General features: G+C 53.4%; 3 protein-coding genes across 3 annotated transcripts in view; 2 read left to right on the top strand and 1 right to left on the bottom strand.

Moving 5' to 3' along the window:
- LOC116828393 (uncharacterized) overlaps window positions 1-25,046 on the bottom strand; it is a 666,188-nt gene that overhangs the window by 278,197 nt on the left and 362,945 nt on the right. The window lies entirely within an intron of this gene.
- Window positions 1,309-9,703, top strand: LOC116828425 (zinc finger protein 540-like). The gene is made up of 4 exons (XM_032786655.2): window positions 1,309-1,641; window positions 4,541-4,667; window positions 5,056-5,145; window positions 7,646-9,703. The coding sequence occupies exons 1-4, from the start codon at window positions 1,309-1,311 to the stop codon at window positions 8,290-8,292; spliced, it is 1,197 nt and encodes a 398-aa protein (XP_032642546.2). The 3' UTR covers window positions 8,293-9,703.
- LOC116828390 (uncharacterized) lies at window positions 8,369-23,184 on the top strand. The gene is given in 4 exon segments (XM_075061926.1): window positions 8,369-8,392; window positions 18,873-18,999; window positions 19,305-19,406; window positions 20,502-23,184. Coding segments are annotated over 4 exon segments (2,241 nt in total). The 3' UTR covers window positions 22,490-23,184.

Here is a 25,046-nt window from a genome sequence, read left to right as displayed (position 1 = left end):
GCAGCCCCGGTTCCTTCTCCTCCAGAATCTTCTGCTTCGATTCTGGCTGCACTTTTTCCCACACCTCCTGATTTACATACGCCCTGTCCGTGGCCCCATGAAGTCACAAGACCTCCTGACCAACCTCCTCCTAGTGGAATCGATGGCCTCCTTGGCCAGCACCAGGAGGAGGATGCTGGATGGAGAGGTGCTGTGGGACCCACTTCCGTTCCTCCCTTCGATCACGCGTATGAGCAGAGTTCCTCTGGGCCGTGTCCGCTGGCTCCCTAGACACCTTCGAGGAACAGTGGGCGCTGCCTGGGGTTCTCTGCTTGGTGTCCCCCTCTGGATCTCTGATTTTGTACCTAGGACCCTCAGTCCTGACTCTATTTGCCATTATCCCCCAACCTCACTTAAGCCTTGGGTTTGGTAGCTCCTCCCCTTCGGCTGGGGGACGGGCCTTCAGGTGTGGGCAGGCACAAGCTCCTCCCAGAACTCAAGAGATGCCCCTGGAGGTGGCCAGTCTGCAGGCATTCCCCGAAATGGAGGACAAACACTGTGGAGGAATAAGCTGGAGTAGTGTGGAGAACCTCTGTGATGTGAGGAGAGCTGGGTTTGAAATCCTGCCCCATGTGTGTTATCAAAGAACCAGGTGCATGCGAACTGAGAGGAACTTCCAGTCCGCGCCATTTCAGCACAGAACTGCCGAGGTTGTAGCGGAGCCCCGAAATTGGGTGACTTCTGGGTCATTGCCAGGAGTGAGGTTGGACAGGAGAGCGGTCTGTGGATTCAGTGATGCGGAGGGGAAAGCCCAGGGCTCAGTGCTATCCTGTGTGCAGGTGTGACAGGGCTATAAAGGGGTGCGAAGGGGTTGTTAAATCGCCCAAATGTGGCATTCTGTGGGGGAAGCAGAGTCACTGAGCATAGAGCAAATGCAGGCAGTGCCCTGTCCGGTACAGGGAAAAGGCAGAGTTGGAGGGGGAAAGCTATGGGCAATGCTCAAAGAAGGCAGAGTTAAGGTTATGTTGGCGCATAACACAGCATGTCCTGGTTTTCAGACATTTGTGGTTTGCTGAGCTCAGCGTTCTCAAAGGGCAGAAGCTGCAGAATCACAGAACCCTAGAAAGGTGGGGCTGGAAGGGACGGGGTTTGGGGGGGGGGTCACCACGTCCAGCACCCCTGCTATGAGGCAAGACTGAGTAAACCCAGCCCAACCCTGACAGGGGTTTATCCAACTTGACATGCACCCGCAGCCCCCCTCGGAAGCCTTAAGGACCCTGCGAACGAAAGGTTTCCCTAACATGATCCCACCTAACTCCTCCTCGCTTCATGACGCTCCAGCCTGCCCGGGACGCTGCTGTCCCGATTTTAAAGAAGGGGAAACTGAGGCAGCGGTTCGCAGCAGCGCTGGGATTGAATCCGGACTCCCAGGCGGCCCCGCCAAGCAGAGGGGAAGGGACCCTCAGAGCAGCAGCCGGCCAGAGCCCGGGCGCTGGGGGCGCTGCTCCGCCGCGGGACCCGCAGCCATTTCGCAGGCGAGCCGGAACGCAGGCTGAGACCATGCGGGGCAAAGCGGTGCCGCTGACCACGGCTGGCCGGGCCGCCAATCCCGTGGGCCTCCGCGCTGCGCTCCGGCGGACCCCGGCCCTGGCTGCGGCCCAGGTAGATGCTGGGATGCGCGGGCCGGGCTTGCTGCCGCGTAGGGGCTCGGTTGCTGGGTCTGCGGGGTGGACCGGCCACGCTGATGGCTCGACGAGCCCCTGGCAGCGGCGAGGAAGAGTCGCTCACCGTCTGGGACACCTGCGGGGAGGGAGGCGGCTTCAAAGCCGCGGCCTTGGGGCCCGATGGTCGTGCGCACGTGGTGCTCTCCCCAGCCCGGGGGGCTCCAGCAAAGCGGGCGGCTGGCTCCGCGCGGGAGATGCGCTTTGCAGGCGCCTGCAGTGGGGGATCGCGGCTTCAGCTCATCAACCCAAGGCAGCTTGTCCGCTCTCACCTCTGCTGTGGCTCGGCTCTCTGTGCCTCCGGGCTGGCCGGGTCTTTACGCACCGGCATAACCCTACTATAATAGGACGGTCTTGCTTGGCCCAGAAGCACCTTGGATGAACTGCTCGAAATTAGAGTGGAACAGCCCTGGATTCTTGGAGGTGTTTAACAGAAGGATTGGGGCGGCGGCCTGCCTTAGCGCCTGAGACAGTTCATGGGGTCAGGATCCCCCCCCTCCTGTTCTCTGGGCCTTGTGACTACTTCACCCTCTTTGTGCATGCTTCTGTTTCCCCCACTGGTGACCGTGGGGCCGGCACTGATGCGATCATCCGGGGGGTGGGAGCAGCCGCGCCAGGGTTCTGGCGCCCTAAGGCGCCTGGGTATTTCGCCGCCCCCCTCGGCACACGAGCCCGGGCAGCATAGCGTTGCGCGTTCGTGCCCAACGTACAGATAGCTGACAGATGGCCCGGACAAATACTCAGTAGCACCCGCCGAGCGCACGCAGGAGCCGTCGCAGAAATGCCTGGCGGCAGCTCCACCGGAGGCCACCTGCCGCCCCCCGCGCAAAAATGCGCCCCCCCCCCCCCAGAATGCTGGCGCCCTAGGCGATGTCTAAGTCACCTAAATGGAGCGCCGGCCCTGGTTTGGGAGGGAGTAAAAGCAGTGATGGCGTCCTGCTGCAGTTTTGAGTCGGTTCTGAGGTGTGCCACTAGTCCTTCCTTTGCAGTGTGCGGAAAGCATTTCACTTTCCATGCACAAATATACGTTCATCCCTGCGGAGCAAGTACTGGAATTGCTGGGGTTGTTGTGGGAGTGCTGCTGAGCGTCTCCTCTGCCATTCCTAGGCTAACCCTGCACGCTGGCATGGGCCAGCTTTGGTCTAATTGCGTGCAGACGTAAATGCCTAAGCTTGTGAACACAACCCCCTGCATGCCATCTACAACTCATAGAGTACTGTTGGCTGGAAGGAATTAGCCAGGCAGTGCTCTTAATGCTGGGAGAGGTGCGGGAGTCGGCTCCCTGGGCAGGAGGGTGGGCTCGGGTTGTAGGAGTGTAAAGGAGCTTCCTTACAGGGACTGCTGGCTGCAGCACAGACCCTGGTAGTTGTCTCTTTGCCTCCCCTGTCTCAGTAAATACAGGTCTTGCTCGTTGAGAACATTTGCCTATGCCTTGTTAAGGAGCTCGCGGAACAGCCAGAGTGGCAGCTGTACTCTGCGGCTGTGCCTCAGATCTGGGACGGGAGAGGCTGAGGGAACTGGGATGTATATAGGTCTGCGAAGAGCAGCGTTGAGGCAATGTGATAGCTGCTTTCAACTACCTGAAAGGAGGTCCAAGGAGGATGGAGCTCGGCCTATTGTCGTGGTGGCGATGACAGAACAAGGAGTAATGGTCTCAAGTTGCGATGGGGGAGGTCTAGGTTGAATTAGAAACCACTATTTCACTAGGAGGTGGTTAAGCACTGGAATGGGTTACCTAGTGGAGGTGGGGAATTCTCCGTTACAGATATTTAAGGCCCAGCTTGACAAAGCCTTGGCTGGGATGATTTAGTTGGGGTTGGCCCTGCTTTGAGCAGGGGGTTGGACTAGATGACCTCCTGAAGTCCCTTCCAACCCTGATATTCTAGGATTCTGTGTTCTGCCCCCAAACTGGGACAGGGCAGGCCTGGAGCTCTTACACTTACACTGGCTGGCGAGGGGATAGAATCAGGGGCTGGCTCCATCTACTTTCAGGCACCTCCATGCTGCCAGAGTGGTGTAAAGAGGCCTTGGTATAACTGAGAATCTGGCTCACATGAAACATAAAAGAGGAGGTGAACCAGCATGTAGCAGCCTGGGCTACGGAAACAGAAATGGATGGTGACCTCCCCCACTGTGGGCAAACCAAAGTGATTTGGTTCGGATGTTTGGTATGGGAACGAGGCACAGCTTGTGCAGTGATTTCAGGGCTGTCCAAGATTTCCTACTTGGAGAATTGAAATGACCCCATTTGGATAATATTGGTTTTTGAAGTGGCTCTGCCACATGCTGCCAGTGTGGTCTTGTCAAGTCCCTTAACCTCTCTCTGCCTTGGTTTCCCTGTTTGTAGAATGGGAATAACTCTCTTTTCCTACTTGACAGGAGGACTGTGAGAATGACCAGATGCTCTGGGTTCCCCAGATGGAAGGTGCCATAAAAATACAGAGACCTGTATCCAAAGTATCTGTATCCCTGGTGCACTAAGAGCTGTGGAGCCCTTCCTATGCATGGGCTCCTGCCCTGCTCTTCTTACCCTCAGCCTGCAATTCCTTCCTGGAGGAGGTTCCATGCAAAGAACCATCACCTCTACCCCAGGATGGCACGGAGTCTAGCTCCAGTGACTGCCAGTTATCAGACGCCCTACTTATAGGAAGGCTCTGGCTGTATGTTACTTTAGCACCAATCAGGATCAGGCCCCATTGTGTGAGGTGCTGTACACACACACAGTAAATGACTGCCCCTTCCCTGCAGAGATTAGGATAGGAGGTGACCTTGGAAACTGTGGAAGGAAAACCAGCAGCCAATGGACGCAGACAGGGCTGAGTAACTTCTTGTGATTTCAGGTGCAACTGACCTTTGAAGATGTCACCATCTCTTTCTCCCAGGAGGAGTGGGAGGTTTTAGCAGAGTGGCAGAAGGAGCTGTACCGAGAGGTGATGAAGGAGAATTGTGCCAGTCTGATCTCACTGGGTAAAGATCAGTGTTCGTTTTCTGGCATGGAGCTGTGGGATCTTTGGAGGGCTTTTTTAAAGGTTTTTGATTCAGGGCTAATCTTCCAACCCGGGGATTCCTGATGGAGCCCAGCTACGCCCACTGTAAACAAAAGTGGAGCAATCTTGCTTACTTCCATTCATCCACGTGGAATGGGGCACGATGGAGTCCCGGAGCACAAACAGACAGAAATAGGATTTACAGCTTTTTTCTAGTTTAAGATTAATATTTCTTTGCAACTGACATTTCGGGGTCTGATCCTGCTAAGTGCTGAGCACCCTCAGCTCCTGCAGATGGTGATCAAGAGCTCATGGGACTGGGCCAGCTCCTACCGATGGCTCTGTAATCCCTTTGTCTGTGTTCACAGGGTATCAGTTTGAGAGTCCTGGCATTTTATCGCAGATTGACCTCTCGGATCAACTGGATCTGAAAGGAAAAGAATCACCTGCATGTGAGTGTGAGTGGCAACATTTGCATACTCAGTAGGCCTGCGCCTGCATTCCTAGTGCATTCAACACCCAGGGGCAGATCTGCTCCTGGCGTGGGGGGAAGCTGGTGGAGCATAAATTGAAGTTGTTGGGGCTGTGGCAGTCCCACGAGCTGTGGATCCAGTGAAGTCCAGGTGACTCGGGCACATCAGGAATGCAGGATCCGGCATTGCCCCTGCAGAGCTGGCCCCTTGAATTGCACTGGTGAAGTGCTGCTCAAGTGCCTGGTGTTATTACCGCCTTCCTCGCCGGAGAAGAAGGCTCAGCGTCAGGCCACTAGTGCAAATGTGAGGGGGTTCGTATCACTGCAGAAAATAGCAAATGTTTTATTCTTGGCACCAGAGTGCATGTGTGACACTTGTCAGGGCTAACCTCGGTGGAGTGAATCGCTGTCACCTGCTAACGGCATGAGGGAGTTTTGTCTGTGCCCACCAGGGGAAACTCTCCCAAAGCTACCCAAATTCCACAGCAGGTTATCGCAAGTCCTGCTCTTTCCCACTGCAGGTTAGCAGTTTAGTACAGCGAGTGCCTCGTCCCCTGTCTTCAGGACACCCACAACGGGCGCTGATCTGTGGCCTCCCTGGAAGCAGTGCTCTCGGGCTCTCTGGCCTCACCTCAGTTCAGCGTTCTCTTTGGCACAAGGCACTTAGATGTGTCTACAGTAAAACCAAATGGAAGTTTATTTAGCAAAGCTTCAGTAAAAGATTCAAATGAAAGCAAGTGAAAGGATTTGGAAACATAAGGATACAGATACATAAAACGCACACTAGAGCCTGTAGTTATTAGACTGGCAAGGCACTCGTTAATAAGGTATTTCTCACCCAATGGTCGGTCAGTCCGTCCAGCCAGCACTTGTCCAGCCCAGAGAGCGGGGATCCCCTTTCCATGAGACACTCCTGCTGGCAGAGCAGCACCTCTGGATGGATAACATCGTGTGCCCTTTCTTCAGCCCTTATACAGCCCAGACTTTTATCTGTCTTCATAATCAGGCCATCACATTAACTTCAGCTCAGCCCAGCCCTCAGGGCCCCCTATTCGGAGTCGTCTCTTGGGGTCCTTTTGTCTTTGTCAGTGCTCAGGCCTGCAGGTGGTCAGATGCTGGGCTGGTCGTGTTCGCACTCTTGATTGAGCTAGTTCTGAGCCCTGCCCCGCCTCAGTTGACGTGTTGTGTCTCCAACAAGTAACGTCCAACATTTTCCATAGCTCTACAAACATCTCATATTCTCCACGATGATCAGGGAGTTCTGAGCTTTCGGCAGAGACCACACACGACCCCGCCCTTAGGTGAAGTATCAAGGAGGTGATTGGACATGCAGTAGATCTAATGTCTACCTGGGTTAGTCGGGGCATGCCTACATCACAGCCCTTCTCTGATCAGACCCGTCTTCTCTCACTTTTTGTTTTCCTTCTTGCCTCCCTTTATCAACGGGACGTTTACAGTGGGTTCTGTGGTGTCTGGCCGGCTAGGGATTCCCTTCCTTTGCTCAACACGGCTCAGAAAAGAAGGTGTCGACGGTGACCTCTGTTAACATGGAATTCCTGCCCTGTATTTTGGGCAACTCAGTGCTGTTCTGTGCAGGTATAATCATCCAGCCAGTAACAGGGAAGGGGGTTCAGCTGCATTGGAACGACCAACCTTGCAATCCCCAGTAATGGTTGGAGTCAGGGCGATTAGAAATGTAACCAGTTCTCTCCCTTTGCCAAAAACAAAATTCTGCCAGTCTGTTGTTCTGGATGAAATGGCTTCTGCTCTACCTGCACTTAGCTGAGAAAGTGATGTGGGTCAGATCCAGGCCCAAAACCTCACGGGGGGAGTTGTATTCATTTCACTGTTGAATTCATATCTTGTTGTAGATGATGAGGGTGGGGAGGTTGACAATTCAGGTCTAGAGCACGGTGTCTGGATAGCAAATTACCTGCCAAGACATGTCGGTGGGTTTGTGGAGTCAATTTTGTCCATCTTAGGCCAAGTCTACACTACGGACCTTACAGGCCCACAGCTGTACCGCTGCAAGGTCTCCATGTAGCTGCTCTGTGCCAGCAGGAGAGAGCTCTCCCACTGGCATAATTAAACCACTGCCAATGAGCAGCAGGAGCTATGTCAGCAGGAGAGCGTCTCCCACCGACATAGCATTGTCCACACTAGCACTTTTGTTGGTGACACTAATGTCCATCGGGGGAGTGGGTTTTTTCCATACCCCTGACTGACAAAAGTTTTACTAACAAAACTGCCGACTGTAGACAAAGCCTGAGAAGAGCCCTTGTGTTCTAGTCTAAGAGCCTGATGCTACACGTTGCAGAGTTCCTCTTGCCAAGTGGATTTGTGAGTCCCGAGTGATCCCCCTGGCAGGCCCATACGAAGTTTCTGAAAATCTCCATGTCTTGGAGTCCCCTGTGAAACAAAATCTATTGTCCTATCAAGGTTCTTTGTCACTGACCATTGTCTGGCCATTGATTCTAATCCTGCAGATGCTCTCGGGGTCCAGCTCGAGGTGGAGAGGCATGACGAAGGGTCTGATGTAAGCCTGGGACAAGTCAGTATATTACCTGGGGACTCTAAGGAGCAGGCCTTGCAGGCTTCCGTCAAGGCAGAAGACTGCCCAAATGAGAGCAGTGTCTCCAAGCAGAACAAGAGGCTGCCCACGTTAGCTCTGTCCAGCCTGAGTGACAGGAGGTCAGCTCCAATCCCAAATCCCTCGGGGCGGGACAAGAGGAAAAAGACCCAATGGGAGAAGCACGTCTCAAAGCATGCAGATCCGGACCATCACCAGCTCACACATGCAGAGTGGACCCGCGTGTGCGCTGAGTATGGGAAATGCTTTGCTCAAAAGCAAGACCTGGCAGTGCACCTGAGAGTCCACACAGGGGAGAAGCGGTTTAAATGCACCAAGTGCAAGAAGTGCTTCGCTCAGAAGCAACAGCTGCTCAGGCACCACGAGACTCACGTAACCAAGCCACCGTGCCTGTGCAGAGAGTGCGGGAGACATTTTCAAACCATTTGTGATCTTCGGCGCCACCAGGTCACTCATGCAAGAAAAACGCTGGTCTCAGTGATCATGGTTCCAACGTTCACGTTTCCTGTTGTGCGTTACAATAAAACAAGCCAGGAGGCTTAATCCGCTGAGCAGCAAGTTGCACAGAAAGAACAAAAATGCAACATCTCTTTGCACGAGGGGAAAACTTACCCGACAAATGGAAACGCATCATGCGCCCAAGGTAGGAACAGCGTCCAAAAAGTGTAAAAAATATTCCCCCACCCATCTGATGGGATGGACACTTTTATGCTCATTGTTCAATCCACCCTTAGTCTGACCTCCTGGATAAAACAGGTCATAGAAAATCCCCACAACAATTCCCGCTGATGTCCAAGAAGGTTTAGAATCTAGCTCTCTCCCCCTTACCTGGTCTAGCGCTGGAGAACTAAACGGAGTCAAAGTAGTGGACATCTTTGTCGTTAAAGTCGGTCGAGAGGACGGTGAAAACGTGTGTGCGCACACACAGATCTGTCACTTAGGAAAGTCTCCAGGAATTGCTTTGTGACCTTTAGGGTGGCGCGGTGCTTCAGCTGTCTTCTGATAGACATGAGGTGATGCAACATGTGCTGAGGTGTTAGAGCTGATGGAGCCACCAGGCTCTCAGGATCTCCAGGCAATTTTTTAAAAAGTCGAGGAGCACTGAATAGCAATTCCTAATGCAAGGGTGAGCTTTCTACTGCTAGGCTGCCAGTTTAAATCTCGCTGGGGTTGATAGTGATGGAATGTGGCCTATGGGAAATGAATATGCTGGGTCTCAGCCATTTTACCAGTAGACAGATCTCCATATACCCTTCCTAAATTGGCCCCCTTCCTGGCCAGCAGAGAGGCTGAGGTTTGAATGAGTTGTGCAGAATTACTGGTCCTGCCTGCTGGAACTGGACTTCCCCAGATCAAGAGCACGGCTTGCGTTGCTTGCACCACGCTGTCTATGTACATGCTCTGGGAATAGAGGAAGCCTGTCTCCTGGGCTGTCACCTTTCTCCAGCACCACGCTGACACACGCAAACATTCAGACACTTTTTAAAAAAATCTTGTGTGAAGTTTGTGTGCCTGGTGCTTCGCTGGGCCAGGCATGGGCTTGATCTTCCTGTCCTTGCGCCGCCTCCTCTGTGGGAGCTTGGAAGGCCCAAGAACAGCTGGCATCAGCGACGGTGTTGGGCGTGCGCTGCAGACTTCGCTCGGAATGCACATTCCTCGTTCACTGGTGTGAATAGCAATGGCAGAAACCAGTGTGTGTCTCTTGTGGTGAGAGAAGGGATTTATTGCATTGTTGTCGCATGGGGTAGAACCGTCCAGCAGTTGGGGATGTAAAATGTTAAATGGTTAACGATTAGCATTAGTCTTACCGTTAATAGATTCCAGTTAACATTTAAAACAGATTGTAATAGCCAACGTGCACATCAAAAATAGCACAGCAATACCCAGGGGATGCGGGAGCTTGCAGCGCTTTCGCAGCTTGGGGTGCCGCTGGATCAGCCTGTGCCCACCACTGGGGGCAGCCAGGCAGCCCCCCCAGCTCTGCTTCTCTTGCAGCTGGCTGCAGCAGTGGGTCTGCCTGGGAACACAGATCTGCAGAAACACTTGGATCTGCCCTGGCACTGCTGCTCTCCCAGCAGTGATCTGCCGAATTAGCTGGTGCCTAGAAACTGGGAGAGCGAGGGGTGGCAGCGCGCAGCCATGCACATACAAATGATGCCCCAGGCCACTGCACTCCACCTCTGAGGAGAGACAGCAGGGTGGGTCCCCCCACGCCAGGGGTAGATTGTGAACTGGTGAATGATTAAACAGTTAACGATATAATTTTAATAGTTTAAACAGGTACTTCCTTAAACCAGTTACATCCCTAACAGCAGTACCTGTGAATCCTGTGTAATCTCATGTTCCGTGTGCAGGGTGTTTGGAGCAATAGTGTATTACAAACCGAGCTCTTTCTGCAGATCTAATTAACTTGAGGGCACGGCCTCTGGCTTCTCAAGCACGGATTCATTACAGCCTCAATCCATTCAGCCATAGGCACCGACTCCGGGGGTGCTTAGCACCTACTAGCCGCCAAGCTCCCCTCCCCCCTTCCCACAGCCCCCTGATCAACTTCTCCCCCTCCCTCCCAGTGCCCCCCACCCGCCATAGATCAGATGTGTGTGCTGTGCAGGAAGTGCTGGGAGGGAAGGCGAGGAGTGGGGACAGGGCGTGCTCAGGGGAGGGGGCAGAAAGAGGCAGAGAAGGGGTGGAGCTGGGGGCGGAGAAAAGGTGGGAAGGGGTGGGGTGACAGCTTGGGGGAAGAGGTGGAGTGGGGGCAGGGCCTGGGCGGTGTTTCCTAAATCCTGCAGCGGAAGGGAGTCCAGTGCAGACTCCACAGGACCTACTTACACAGCCGTAGGGTGGGTGGGAGAGAGTCAAAGGGGGTGTAGTTTCCAGGCCACCCTCCCCTCTTGGTTCCTCGCTGAGTTCCATCAGTTTTGACACCCCTACGCTCAATAGTCCATCTAAGGGCCGTTTAACTTACAGCTCAGAAAATCTGGCCTTCACCTGTGCGTCTCCTCCAGCCTCTGCTCCGTGTGGAACCCTCTGTCCTGACAGCTCCTAGGCTGGGCTGGCAGAGGATGGACGAAGGCAGGTCTAGTCTGTGGTGCAGGGCAAGGCACCCAGTCCCTGTGCTGTCCGCTCACTAATGGCAGCTTGTGACGCTTCCCATGACCCCCCACCACCTGCCCTTAGTGGGAGGACGTCTTGTCTGGACCTGCTGTGGATTAGCTCCCATCAGCCTCCCAGGCCTCCTCTGCCCTCGCTCTCTGTACAGGTTAGCGATCAGCATCCACCAATGGCCAAGTCCTTGGAACATCCCTCTGGAGCGCTCAGCCCCGATCCATTTGTTCAAGGGCTTTCCTCTCACCCCCTGCCCCGGTTTTGTCACACAGACACAGCAGAAGACCAGAAGTCTGAAGTGCTGGCAATGTCATCTTTATTGGGGCATGTCCATAATTCTGATGCCACACAGACCTGTTTCCCAGTGTCCTGGTCCCAGCTCCGACGCTGCAGAGCCTCTACCCTGCGTCCCCATGCCCGGCTCCGACACCGCAAAGCCTTTACCTTGCGTCCCCCTGCCCGGCTCCAACGCCGCAAAGCCTTTACCTTGCGACCCCCTGCCCGGCTCCGACGCAGCAAAGCCTTTACCTTGCGTCCCCCTGCCCGGCTCCGACGCCGCAGAGGGTTCAGCCCGCGTCCCCCCTGCCCGGCTCCGACGCCGCAGAGGGTTCAGCCGCGTCCCCCCTGCCCGGCTCCGACGCCGCAGAGCGTTCAGCCCGCGTCCCCCCTGCCCGGCTCCGACGCCGCAGAGCGTTCACCCCACGTCTCCCTGTCCGGCTGTGATGCCGCAGAGCATTTATCCTGCGTCCCCCTGCCCAGGTCTCACACAGCAGAGTGTTCACCCTGCGTCCCCCTGCCCGGCTCCGAAGCCACAGAGCCTTTATCCCGCATCCCGCTGTCCGGCTCTGATGCCACGGAGCGTTTATCCTGCGTCCCCCTTCCCGGCCCCAATGCCGCGGAGTGTTTACCCCACATCCCCTTTCCCAGCTCCGACACCGCAGAGCCTTGCCTGTGTCCCCCTTCCCCTCTAGCAGGCATAATTATACCTGCAATGCACACCCTGGGTCCCACCCCTTACAAGTTATGGGCATGTCTCATTGGGGGCGGTCATGAGTCTGGGGTCTTCGTCGCACCTCTTTTGTACCCCATGGGAGGGGTAAGGAGCGAGGTTGTGCTACTGTCAGGGACAGGCATTTCTTTGGCCTTTCAGTGTTTTATACCTTCCCCCCAATCCCCCTTGTCCCTCCCGACTGGTTGCCTGACCTTGCCTTGAGATAGGGATAGGCAGTCTTCAAGTGTTCCCCTCCCACCATGCCCAGTAACACTTTGACTGTTATCATCTGTTTACACTTCAACTGTTCTTATCTGTTCCCATTATACTCAGGAGCAGTGCCAGCGTTTCTGGCGCCCTAGGCAGAATTCAGGGGGCGGCATTTTGTGCGCTCCCCACGGGGTGTGCGGGAGCTTCCGGTTCCGTTCCCATCACGCCGCCGAAGGACCCTCTGCCGAAATGCCGCAGGTGACAGCGGCACTCCTGGTCAATTGCCTGCCGCTGTTTCCCGCGGCACGTTGGCAGAAGGTCCTTCTTCAGCGGCGCGACGGGAGGGGAACCAGAAGCTCCTGTGCACCCTGTGGGGAGCGCACAAAATACTGCCCCCCGAATCCTGGTGCCCTAGGCGACTGCCTAGGTTCACCTAATGGAAGCGCCGGCCCTGGTTATACTAACAAATCCATCTGGCCAGGCAGAAGCAACACACATGGTGTCTGTCCTTTGTTCACACATACTAGTAAGAGTGTAAGTGTATCAAGAATCAAACAGGCAAACAAGGCCCAAAATTCTATCTCAGGTGAAAATACAGGCCTGAATCCTACGTTATCACTCACACTCCTAATACCACTGAATGCAGAGCTCTCAGATTCACTGCTCCCAAAGGAACAGAACACGCCCGCTCAGGATCCCCGCTCTGTGCACACAGCTCCGGTAAATGTATAGTGACAACAGGGATACGCTTAACATCAGAGAACTGAGAATCAAGCGAGGGACAGAAAGAATTTGGAAACAAATGGTTACATATGAAACAAAATCATAACATGCTCGCTAGCACCTAAACAGAACTCTCAAGGCACGGCCCTGGCTCCTGCAAGCTAGCTGGCCCCCGTCCTTTCCCCAGGCTTCTCAACCAGTTTGGCTCAAACCCAGGGGTGAAAATAATTTACAGGACTTATCGGTACTGCTGGAGTCCTGAGGGGGCGTGGCCTCATCCGGAAGAGGCGTGGCCTCTCAAGATTTAAGGGCCCTGGGGCACAAGCTGTGGCTGGGAGACCCAGGGCCTTTAAATCAGCCAGGGGCTCCCAGCTGAAGAGGTGGCTGGGAGCCCCCTGGGACTCAGGGTCAAATTAAAGGGCCCGGGGCTCTGGCTGCCGGGGGAAACCCTGAGCTTTGTGGGGCTGGGGCAGGGATTTAAAGGGGCCCAGAGCTCCTGCCCCTGAGGGGAGCCCTGAGCCCTTTAAATCCTGGCCCCAGCCCAGCTGATAGAGTTGCGGTGGGGATTCAAAGGGCTCTGGGCTGCCCGCAGCAGCGGGGAGCTCTGAGCCCTTTAAATCCCAGCTGTGGCAGGGATTCAAAGGGCTCTGGGTTGCCTGCAGCTGTGGGGAGCTCTAAGACCTTTAAATCCCAGCTGTGGCCAGGATTCAAAGAGCTCTGGGCTGCCCGCAGCCACGGGGAGCCCTGAGCCCTTTAAATCTCAGCCGGGCCGGGATTTAAAGGGCTCTGGGCTGCCCGCAGCCACAGGGAGCTTTGAGGCCTTTGAATCCCAGCTGTGGCCAGGATTCAAAGAGCTCTGGGCTGCCCGCAGCCACGGGGAGCCCTGAGCCCTTTAAATCTCAGCTGGGCCAGGATTTAAAGGGCTCTGGGCTGCCCGCAGCCACGAGGAGCTTTGAGCCCTTTGAATCTCAGCCACGGCTGTGATTCAAAGGGCTCTGGGCTGCCCACGGCCGTGGGCAGCCCAGAACCCTTTCAGTGCCCAGTGTGGAAGCTGATGTGGTCCAGCACAGTGCACTTGCTCTTGCCGGTACGCCGTATTGGACTGGCTTACTTTCACCTCTGCTCAAACCCCTTCCCATAAGATCAAGCCTGCTGGTGGTTTGTTCACATAGATAGAAGGAGAACTGGGGGTTCATCTAGACCCCAGATATACTGTAAACAGGATAAGCCCAAGTGTTCTTGTTTTGTCCTGCAACCTCCACAGTCTAGTGACTAGCATTTTGCTCAGTCCATTGTGAATTGGACAATACTTAATTTGCACATGACTGCAGAAATAAAGGAGGAGGGAGGCACTCGTCAGGACCCTAATTGGGCCCTGGATGATCACTACTTCCCACTGCCCAGCACAGGTGTAATGAGGTTGAGTAGTGCCTTTATTTGAAAAATTAACTGATTATGCCTCAAAAAAGGTTTTTAGTGACTTTCAACTATAAAAGCAACACAGATAAAATAAGAAAAGCAAGATTAAAGACCAGCACGGAATAAGGATTAACATAAATGGCAAGTTATACAGAAGACAAGCACAAGTACATGTAAAATTATTATTCATTAACTACTTACTACTATTTTAACACTATAATATCAATACTGAGATCAATTCTGCCTGAGCAACCAGACTTCTTCACTCCATAACCTTAGCCTGCATTCACCCGAGAATACGTTACCCTTCAATCGGCTGTTTTCCGCACGGCCAGCTACAGACGGTGAAGTGCACGTCCCTTCGGTTCAGGGGTCGTTAGTCAGGTTTCTCTTATGTTCAAAACATACACACAGTCCTGTGCCTTCATACTTTTTATCTGGTCTGTCCACCATGTTTTAAAACAGATTGACCAATTAGGGTCAGCCAAATCTTTATTGTGGTTAGTGTTGCCACCTTGGCTGTATAATTTATGCTTGCTTATTTCCTTGTGTGGCTTTGACTGTATAATTTATACTTATATATTTTCTTGTAGCCAATTGTTTTAATTGTGAGTTAGACAAGCTGTGCCCATGGCACAACTTATCTCCTTTTATAGGAGTTAGAATGTGTTATCTGGTTGCAGCATGTTTTGACCACAGGTCTTAGCTTACTTCTGCAAAGCTTGCCCTTTGCTTCTGCCAGGCATGCCCTCTTCACCTCTGCCAAGCGTGCCCTTTTTACCTCTGCCAAACGGAAGTTTGAGGCGTAACACTGGCAATACCTTTGTTCATTTTAAGCTTGGCAATACTTTTGCTCAATTAATCACAGTGACCAGCCAGAATGAGATGAGCACCAATTGCCTGACAGGAGTTTGTGGATCACCTGTCAGTGACTTGCCTTAACTCACCAACCTAGAAAACAGAGTTTTTAGCATATTTTCCATATATGCATCTTAAAATGATTATGATAACCAGTGTGACACAGGCTTTCTTTGGAGACCTTACATGACATTCATGGGCCAGCTACTGCATACACACCAGACCCAGAGGATCCTTGGACCCTTATGTACTCCTGTGCCCTCTGCCAAGAGGACCTCATCAAGTGGTTGTAGTGGAGTTTTCTTATGGTGGGATGCAGGCTGAAGAAGTGAGAACTGATAAATCATTCCAGACACCTGGTGAAATTTTCCTCTTGCTTTTACACTGCTGTAAATCCAGAGTGACTACACTGGCAGCTGAGCAGACTATAGACAACTGTGTCACATGCTGTTATACACATACCAGAGTTTGGCTTGGGGGCCCATCAGCCCTGTGCCATGTTAAAGTCCAGGGCTGAAAAAGCTCTTCACCCTTCCTGATTTGCATCATCACCTTACACAACGAAAACTGCGTCCTCTGACCAACCCCCAAACCACCTCTGCTGGAAAGAAAGTACTGAGCATAGAATCATGGAATGTCAGGGTTGGAAGGGACCTCAGGAGGTATCTAGTCCAACCCCCGCTCAAAGCAGGACCAACCCCAACTAAATCATCTCAGCCAGGGCTTTGTCAAGCCTGACCTTAAAAACCTCTAAGGAAGGAGATTCTACCACCTCCTTAGGGAACCTAGTCCAGTCCTTCATTACTCGCCTAGTGAAATAGTGTTTCCTAATATCCAACTTGACCCTCCCCCACTGCAACTTGAGACCATTGCTCCTTGTTCTGTCATCTGCCACCACTGAGAACAGTCTAGTTCCATCCTCTTTGGATCCCCCTTCCACTTAGTTGAAGGCTCCTATCAAATCCCCCCTCACCTTCTCCAGCAGTCACCGGGGGGCTGGGGCAAGTAGCTAGTGGGAGAAACAAGCTCCCACCCCAACATGCTTACGGGTGGGTGGTTTTTGGACCCAGAACCAACTTCTGTTACTGGCGCCTTACGAGTGGCCTGGCCGCCTCCCCCGCCCCATCCAGGGGGCTGAAAGCCGCAGCGCGTGTCTGGGCCCTGAAGCTCCTGCCCATTCGCGTGTCCGTGGGGGGGCGGAGTCTCCGGTAATTACACACGTGGCGCCGCAGGAGGCGCTGCCCCGGCGGAGCGGGAGCCCGCGGCTTCCAGGTGCAGGGGTCGGGGCTCGGGGCTCCGGCGCCGGTTCGGCTGCAGCGGCGCCCGGGCCATGGCTGGCGGGGCCCCTGCTCGGGTAGGAGCCAGGGGAAGCAGCGGGTGCTGGGCGGGCCCTGGGGGTGGCTCCCAGCAGGGCAAGGGAGGGTCCCGGGGAAAGGGGTTGGGCTGCTCGCGGGGACCCCGCTTCACCGGGAGTCGGGGCGGCGTTTGCAGGGCCCTGGAGGCCTCCTCTGGGGCTGCGGGGAGGAGCTTCCCCTGCTCCCAGGAGCACCTGCCCCGCTGCTGCCCCCGCCTCGCGCTCAGGGGAGCTGGGGGGCGGCCCCCGGCCGTGGGGCTGTAGCTGGGGGGGACTCCCGGGGCTGCCATCAGCTGGTTCCAGGCAGAGCCCCCCGCGGCAGGGCAGGAGGTGGGTTCCCCTGGCCCCACACCTGCGGGTTCTGATTGCCCCACGCCGCCGGATACCTGCAGTCCATGGGGGTAAGCCCTGGCGCCGGGAGTGGGCTCCAGCCAGGCCCTACCCAGCACCCGGCGTGTGCAGTAGGATCGGGGCCGAGACTGGAGCAAAGAGCCTGGCCCCCTGCAGGTGTAACGCTCAACCCTTCTGCCCTGCCCAGTCTGCTGGCTGGCAGAGAGACAAGGCGGGGGAGGCAATCTCTCTTGTTGGAGCAGCTTGGCTCTCTCGCCAGCAGAAGCTGGGCCAGTTAAAGATGTGACCTCACCCACCTTGTCTCTCTAATCTCCTGGAACCAACAGGGCAGATATGCCAAACCTGTGGGGAAAATGCAGCAATTTGGGCTTGTTTGGGAGTTAATTACATAAGAAAAACATAAGAATGGCCATAGGGGGTCAGACCAAAGGTCCATCTAGCCCAGTATCTGTCTGCTGACAGTGGCCAATGCCAGGTGCCCCAGAGGGAGTGAACCTAACAGGCAATGATCAAGTGAGCTCTCTCCTGCCATCCATCTCCACCCTCTGACAAACAGAGGCTAGGGACACCATTCCTTACCCATCCTGGCTAATAGCCATCTATGGACGTAAGCACCATGCATTTATCTAGATTTCTTTTAAACTCTGTTATAATCCTAGCTTTCACAACCTCCTCAGGCAAGGAGTTCCACAAGTTGACTGTGCGCTGCCTGAAGAACTTCCTGTTGTTTGTTTTAAACCTGCTGCCCATTAATTTCATTTGTTGACCCCTAGTTCTCGTATTATGGGAATAAGTAAATAACTTTTCATTATCCACTTTCTCCACACTACTCATGATTTTATAGACCTCTATCATATCCCCCACTTAGTCTCCTCTTTTCCAAGCTGAAGAGTCCTAGCCTGTTTAATCTTTCCTCCTATATAAAGTGCTCGTATATAAATTGGTTTGTGAGTTGCTTGTTGACTAGTTTTTTGCTTGTAGCTTGTTGCTGCTGCTTTTTTTGATCGCTCCTGGCGAGCAGGGCAAGGCTGCAGGGACAAGGTGGAAGAGAGTCAGGGGTGCGCAGCAGGCCCACTGCAGTCCCAGGCTGCACGCCGGGGGGATCTAGTCACGTAGAGTATTGGGGGTTCTTGGGGATTGGCTGGTTTTGGCCTTGTTTTGAAATGGGATTAGCTTGATTTGGGGCTTATTGCGAAAGTCGGGGTGCTTATTTACCATGTGAAAATTGGCCACAGCACTTCATAGCCTGCAGCCAGCTGCTCATGCTCTAAAATGCAAGGAAGTTGGTGCTGTAAACATGGGGCCACCCTCATCTAACTGTTAAAAGCCAAAAAATAAACGTCAGTATCAGCCCAGCATTTTCCAAGAAAAGATTTGCATTCAGTGCTGTGAAGAGCATGGAAGAGATGCAAAAGTGTTGGGCCGTGCTGAAAGCCCACTGGAGTCCTAGAAAGACTGTGAGATAGACCACGCAGATGTGTTTTCGCGAGAAGCCGTGATCTCCTATTAGGTGTGGAGATTGTATATGTGCAGTTTATAGAGGTGGTGGATTCAACATACTGTAAGGAATAACCCACTGGTGGGGGCACAGAAAGGCAGGGTGCAGAACTATATACTCAAAAGACAAAACCTCTGGATAGTAAAGTGCCTCCAACCAATCAAGACTTTACTTTTCTCTCATGCAAGCGCCTATGTCACTGACCAGACGTTGCTCGGGAGGTTCTGATTGGTCAGAAGGGGCCTATAGCAAGTGATTGGCCAATGTATTGTGGAGTTCCAGATGTCTAGGAAGAGTGGAGGAGAGGCCTGTGTGTGTAGAGGTGGAGCAATGAGGAAGCCATGTAGCGACAGCAGTAAAGTTCAGACTACAACGTCTAAGCTCTTTCGGAGCTTTTTATCTCTTTGTTGAGGTGCTCAGATACCACTGGATAAATTAGTGAGCACTGACTCTGCACCAAACGCAGTTACCCATGTCCAAAAACGAGATTGTGTCTATGAAACATCCACAGCAGAATAAAAACGTGCTGTACGGCATAGAAACATGTCCCTCTGCCTGGCTGAGTCTCAGGGCATCAGCAGTAGGTGCTGAGTTTATGTCCCTCTGGATTTTAGGTGCCAGTGACATTTGAGGATATCACTGTCTATTTCACCCTTGAGGAGTGGGAGAAATTGACAGAATCTCAGAAGGCGCTGTACCGGGAGGTGATGAGGGAGAATTATGATCATCTGATTTCACTAGGTAAAGAGCAGTTTTCATTGTTTGACTGTGTGTTGGAGGAGCTTTGACGTTCCTGGGTGGGATCAGAGATTGAGGCAAATATCTGATCCCCCAGCTTTTCCAGTACGTAAAAAGCTGCAGAGTTTTTGCAAATGAACATTGAAGTGCCAAGTCCTGGCCCTGCTGTGAGTGGTGATGCTGCTCAGATGTGGGTGCGATTGCTAGTGCTGTCGAGAGCCTCTTGCTCCAGGGGTAGGAATGGGGAATTTGAGCACAGGGTGGAAGGAGAACCTTGCAGACTGTTGTGTAATCCTCTTTGTGAACAGGATATCCAGTTCCCAGACCTGCTCTTGTGTTGCTGAACAATCTGGAGGAAGAGCCATCGCTCTGGGAGCATCAGGATCTGGAAGAAAGAGAATTACCTGAGAGTGAGTAGCAACTTTACTAGCTTCCCTGCCATAGAAGCCATGAGCAGATTGCTACCATCTGAGACAAGAGCAGCAATCAGAGATGAGTATTTGTGTTGGGCTGTACTGGGAAAGTGATCCAGGCCGTTATCAATCCCAGGGACGCATAGGGCAGTTTACTGTCTAGTGAAAAGAATGAATTTTTGTTTTGGGGAGATTAACTGGAGGACGAGATCCAATGGAGTGTGGAGCTGGAGTGGAGGAGTCAAGGATTTTTAGAGCAAACACAGAATGGGTTGATATCCGAGTATCCAGGAAAACTCTCTGAGGCCTGGTCTACACTGGGAGGGGAATCGATCTAAGTTACGCAACTTCAGCTATGTGAATATCATCGCTAAAGTGGACTTACTTAAATCAACTTACCACGGTGGCTTCACCGCGGTTTGTCGACTACTGCTGCTCCCTGTCTACTCCACCCATGCCTCTCGCGGTGGTAGAGTCCAGGAGTCAATGGGGAGCACTTGGGGGTCGATTTATCGTATCTAGATTAGATGCAATAAATCAACCTCTGCTGGCTCGATTGCTGCCTGCTGATCCGACGAGTAGTATAGACGTACCCTGAGGGGTCCATGCTGTGAAACCTGTTGTTATCTGAACAGCACTTAGTCCTGCAAGTGTGCTCCTGAAGTCTGCTTCAGAGAAGCCCTCAGCTACATTGACCTTACAACTTAATTCAATACCACATGCTTTTTGGAAAACTGTTCTAACATCCAGCCAGATTTTTGTCACCCCAATCTCCCCTTACTCCAAAGATAGTCCCACTGATTTCAATGAGAGTGACCAATGCAAGGTAGTCCCACTGATTTCAATGGGTGTACTTATTGTAAGGCAGTCCCACTGATTTCAATGGGAGTGCTTAATGCAAGAGTGGCAGAATCAGACCCGTAATTAGACCAGGCTCATGCTCGCTGCTCGCAGTGTATTGAGCCGCAGCTGTAGCAGACCTGCGTGACAAGGGCTGAAATCTCTTGGAAGCAAGTGTTAGTTGGTAACAGATTTGGTCTTTGCAACCAACACATGTGGATGCCCAGAATGTTTTTTTCTTTTTAATTCCAGCAGCTGATTTCAGGCTCCTAATTAAGGAGGATGAGGATGATAAGGAAACTGCTGAGAACCTGGGACAACTGGAGACACCATTCAGAGACCCGGAAAAGGAATATAATTTGCTTTTTTCTATCCAGGGCAGCCTTGCTGTGGGGAGGAGAAACAAACTAGCTCAAGCCCACCTGAAAGGAAAGCATGTTGAAACCACAAATCCACAGCAGCTCAGCCCAGATGAGAAACCTCACCAATGTAGTGAATGTGGGAAAAGCTTCCAGAAGCGCGGGAATCTGAAACGCCACATTCGGACGCACAGCGGGGAGAGACCCTACCCCTGCCCAGAGTGTGGAAAGAGCTTTCGCCAAAAGCACCATCTGGTAACGCATCAGAGAACCCATTCAGGGGTGGCGCCGTATAACTGCCCCCAGTGCGGGAGGAGCTTCAGCACGTCAGCCCGCTTTAAAACACACCAGAGCACCCACCTGGGGGAGAGGGTGTTTCATTGCAGCGAGGGTGGGGAAGGCTTCCAGACACACAGGGTTCTTCAGGTTCACCAGCGAACTCACGCTGGGGAGAAGCTGCATGTGTGTAACGACTGTGGGAGAAGTTTCAGCTGTAAGCAAACCCTTAGGGTCCACAAGAGAATCCACACTGGAGAGAAACCTTACAGAAGCCCTGGCTGAGGGGAAAGCTTTTGCACGCCCGTGCATCTCAAACTGCACCAGCAGATCCACATGAAGGAGCCCCATACGTGTGACGAGTGTGGGAAAAACTTCTGGAAGAGTGAGCACCTGAAGCGGCACAATCGGATCCACACAGGGGAGCGACCCTTCACGTGCACGGCGTGTGAGAAGAGCTTCATCCAGAAGCAGCACCTGGTGAAGCACCAGAGGACCCACACGGGCGAGCGGCCCTACCTGTGCAGCGAGTGCGGGAAGAGCTTCCGGATACGCAGGGATCTCCGCGTTCACCAGCAAACCCACATGGGAAAAAGGCTCCATGTGTGTGAGGCTTGCGGGAAGAGCTTCAGCCACAGGCAGTCGCTCATGAGGCACGCGAGAACTCATGCCGAGGGGAGCGCCTACACGTGTAATGACTGCGGAGAAGGCTTCGTGATGCACAAGCAGCTCCGACAGCATCGGCAAAGTCATGCTGCGCAGAAGGCCTCCGAGCACACCTGCAGCGAGTGTGGGAAGGGCTTCCGGAAGAGCGAGAACCTGAAGCGCCATTTTCACACACACACAGGGGAGCGCCCATTCCTCTGCACCGAGTGCGGGAAAAGCTTCATCCAGAAGCAGCACCTGGTGACGCACCAGAGAACCCACACTGGCGAGCGGCCCTACCTGTGCAGCGAATGCGGGAAGAGCTTCAGCACCAGCGAGTGCCTGAAGATCCACCGGAGAATCCACACGGGCGAGCGGCCCTACCTGTGCAGCGAGTGCGGGAAGAGCTTCCGGACACACCGGGTGCTGAAAGTTCACCAGCAAACTCACACCGGGGAGAGTCTCTTCATCTGCTGCGACTGCGGCAAGAGCTTTCGGCACAAGCAGACTCTGGTGACGCACCAGAGGACGCACACTGGCGAGAAGCCCTACAGCTGCACCTTTTGTGGAGACGCCGTCAGGACTCTCAAGCTCCTCAGGATGCATCAACACAAGCACACGGGAGTCCGGCTTTACACCTGCAGTGAGTGCGGGAAGAGCTTCCAGAAGGGAAAGAACTTGAAACGCCACTATAAGACTCACACGGGAGAGAGACCTTACCAGTGCATCCAGTGCGCAAAGGCCTTCAGTCAGAAGCATCATCTCCTCAAGCACCAGCGAACCCAACATGGGGACAGAGCACATGTGGGTGGGGGATACGCACCTGTCTTCCCCCAGGGCGAACATCTGGAGTGTCCCCTGGAAACCCACCTGTACAGGGAGGAGCTGAGTGGGGAGCTCCCATTCCGGGTGGTCATTGTCGATGACTTTCCTTTTCCTGGCAATGAGGCACCAGGGTAACGGCCTATCTGGAAGGAGATGGCAGATGAACATCTCGAGCATTGGGAACTGAATCCAGGAAAATCTCTTGGGTGAGTGAAGATCAGCAAAAGATATTGGAGATACTCCCAATTGTTGTGAACATCTAACGAGCCACAAGAAATCCAGGGTAACCATCTACCCCTTTTAAATATGGGGAGATGTAGAAACACATATCTGGGGAAAAACTCCTCAGCAAAGTGGGCCGCCTTATGGACTTAGGAATGGCAGGAATCTTTCAGGTGTATGAATTTCTGGTCAGCCAGGGAAGGCTGTCAGAGAGTGACTTTCAGAAACAAGCAAGGAACCGTTCAGCACAAGGGAGCCCACACAGGAGAGAGGCCAAATCAATGGAGCGATCAGGTGTATGACTGGAGATCACTGAGCAGAGTAATAACCAAAGGAAGAAGACAAGATGTCTAGCGTGGTGAAGGGGGAATCACCAGAAATAACAGGCGGAAACAGAGCAATGGTAAATATAGGCTGAATAACAGACTCTGAAAGGGAGACCTACTTGTCTGTGACATGGTCTCCCAGAGGAAGCGGTGGAAGCCCCAAAGCTGGGACCTTTTATAAGAAGATTGAGCAAAGCCTGGGGGAGCGGTGTTGCCATGGCAAAGGGGAGGAGTGGTTAGGGTGACCAGATGTCCTGATATTTAGGTGTTTGTCCCATGTCCTGACCGATCTTTGGTCGGGACACAATTTGTCCAAATATTTTTTGCTGCACCGGCAGCATTCGGCTTTTTTTTTTTTTTTCTGCTCTGCCAGCGGATCCCCTTCCCCATATGTGTCCTGATATTTTCTCCCTCTCATCTGGTCACTCTAGAAGTGATTGAGGTGGCTTGATTTTGCAGCTGAACGCAAGAGACATATTAAGTTATCATCCACAGAAGACCAGTGAAACAAGAAACCAGGACTCGAGGACAACAGCTGGAAATGAAAACCAAACCCAACCCACCTACTGTTCGAGGGGATGCCCCGTTAAGGCCAGATCCTCAGCTGATGTGAACTGGTGTAGCAACAGTGACCTCAAAGGCGCTATCCCAGTTCACATCAGCTGAGGATCAGGCTGTCCTCCAAAGCAGTGTCCAGAGGAAGGACGTGAGTGGATTTGCCGTTTGACAATGCTCCAAGTAATCGCCCTGCAATGAGTCCTCCTCAAATCCATAGGCCAAAGGCATCCCTGATGTAAATCTCCTGACCTCAGTGGCAATACACTGGTGATTTATTTGGCCCTTGGTCTCATACTATAAACAGGAGATGAAGCATTGCCAGTGTTTGTGTGTATTTCGCTACTTAAGGAAATGAGATGGCTGGGGTGTTGCAGACAGGCCAACCAGTCATCCAGCCTTGGGTGCAGAATATCCCATGTGCTTTGTTTCAAGGCAGTTCTATTAGAAACATACCAAAGTTTATCTGGAGAAAAGACCCGACAGGGGGTTCAGATGGGTTTTGCTTCTTTCATCGTGCCCATCATGGAGCACCCTAAAGGGTCAAGTAGGAACACACCTCGTAACCCCAGAAGGGCTGAAGAAAGCTCCTTGCCCCAGCTGGTGCAGAGAGAGCCTCATAAAGCAGGTTCCTGCAGGCTGGTTACAAAGCCCCGCTTGTGATGCTGAGCTCATGGGATAAAGCTGGGAGGTAGGTATTAGCCACATGAGGAAGAGCCATATAGAGACGTGGGGCTGGGCTGCTCATGGCGCGGAGCGTTCTGCCTGCCCGCCGATGCCAGGGAGAGTAGGCAGCACTGCCTGGGAGGGGCTCAGCACCCAGCATCTTGTGCATCTTCTGGAAAAGAAATCCAAGTGAGAGGTCAGCTCTGCCCACCAGCAGGGGAGGTGGGCAGAGGAGAGAGCAGGCAGTGGAGGCTCCCTGACTTCCACAGGCGCTGTGCAAGAGAGGGCCAATAAATAGACTGCCTTCAACAGGAGTTGTGGCTGAATTTTGTCCAGAAGTCTAACGGTGAGAGCATTGTGGGGAAAATTCAGCCCAAGCAGATGGCCTATGCACCTCTCAAATCCCACTTCAGCCAGCGGCCCCGGCGTGTGCACACGTACACTGGCACTCAGTGAGCGAGCACAAGTATCACTAGCAGTGTGGCTGTGGCAGCAGTGGAGGCACGACTGAGCTAGGCCAGTACAAACACGCCTGAAAGCAGCGGGTCTGTGTTCTGCACGGCTCAGCTGTGCCTCCACTACCCGTGCTGCTGCCGCGGAACTGCTAGTGATACTTGTGCTAGCTTGGTGCAAGTGCGTGTGCACAAGCAGGAGCCTCGTGCCCTTGCACGGAGTGTAGACATAGCCTCAGAGCGAACAGCTCACGAAATGTAGCCACAGAGGCAGGTATGTTGTGAGCCGCAGCCTAGGAGCCGTGAGCTCCTGAGTTCTGACGCTGATCCCTTGGGGCTTGGGGAGATCAGGTACTGTCCTGGTGACCTATTTCCTGATTGCTCAGATGCAGGGTGGACGGGAGGGGGTTGGGAGGGTTATCTAGCACTTGAGCTTGGCTGCAGCTCGTCCCTTAACGAAGTTAGCGGTGG

This window comes from Chelonoidis abingdonii, chromosome 2 (genome assembly GCF_003597395.2).
Source record: "Chelonoidis abingdonii isolate Lonesome George chromosome 2, CheloAbing_2.0, whole genome shotgun sequence".
NCBI lineage: Eukaryota > Metazoa > Chordata > Testudines > Testudinidae > Chelonoidis > Chelonoidis abingdonii.
This window is presented reverse-complemented; position numbering and strand designations above follow the sequence as displayed.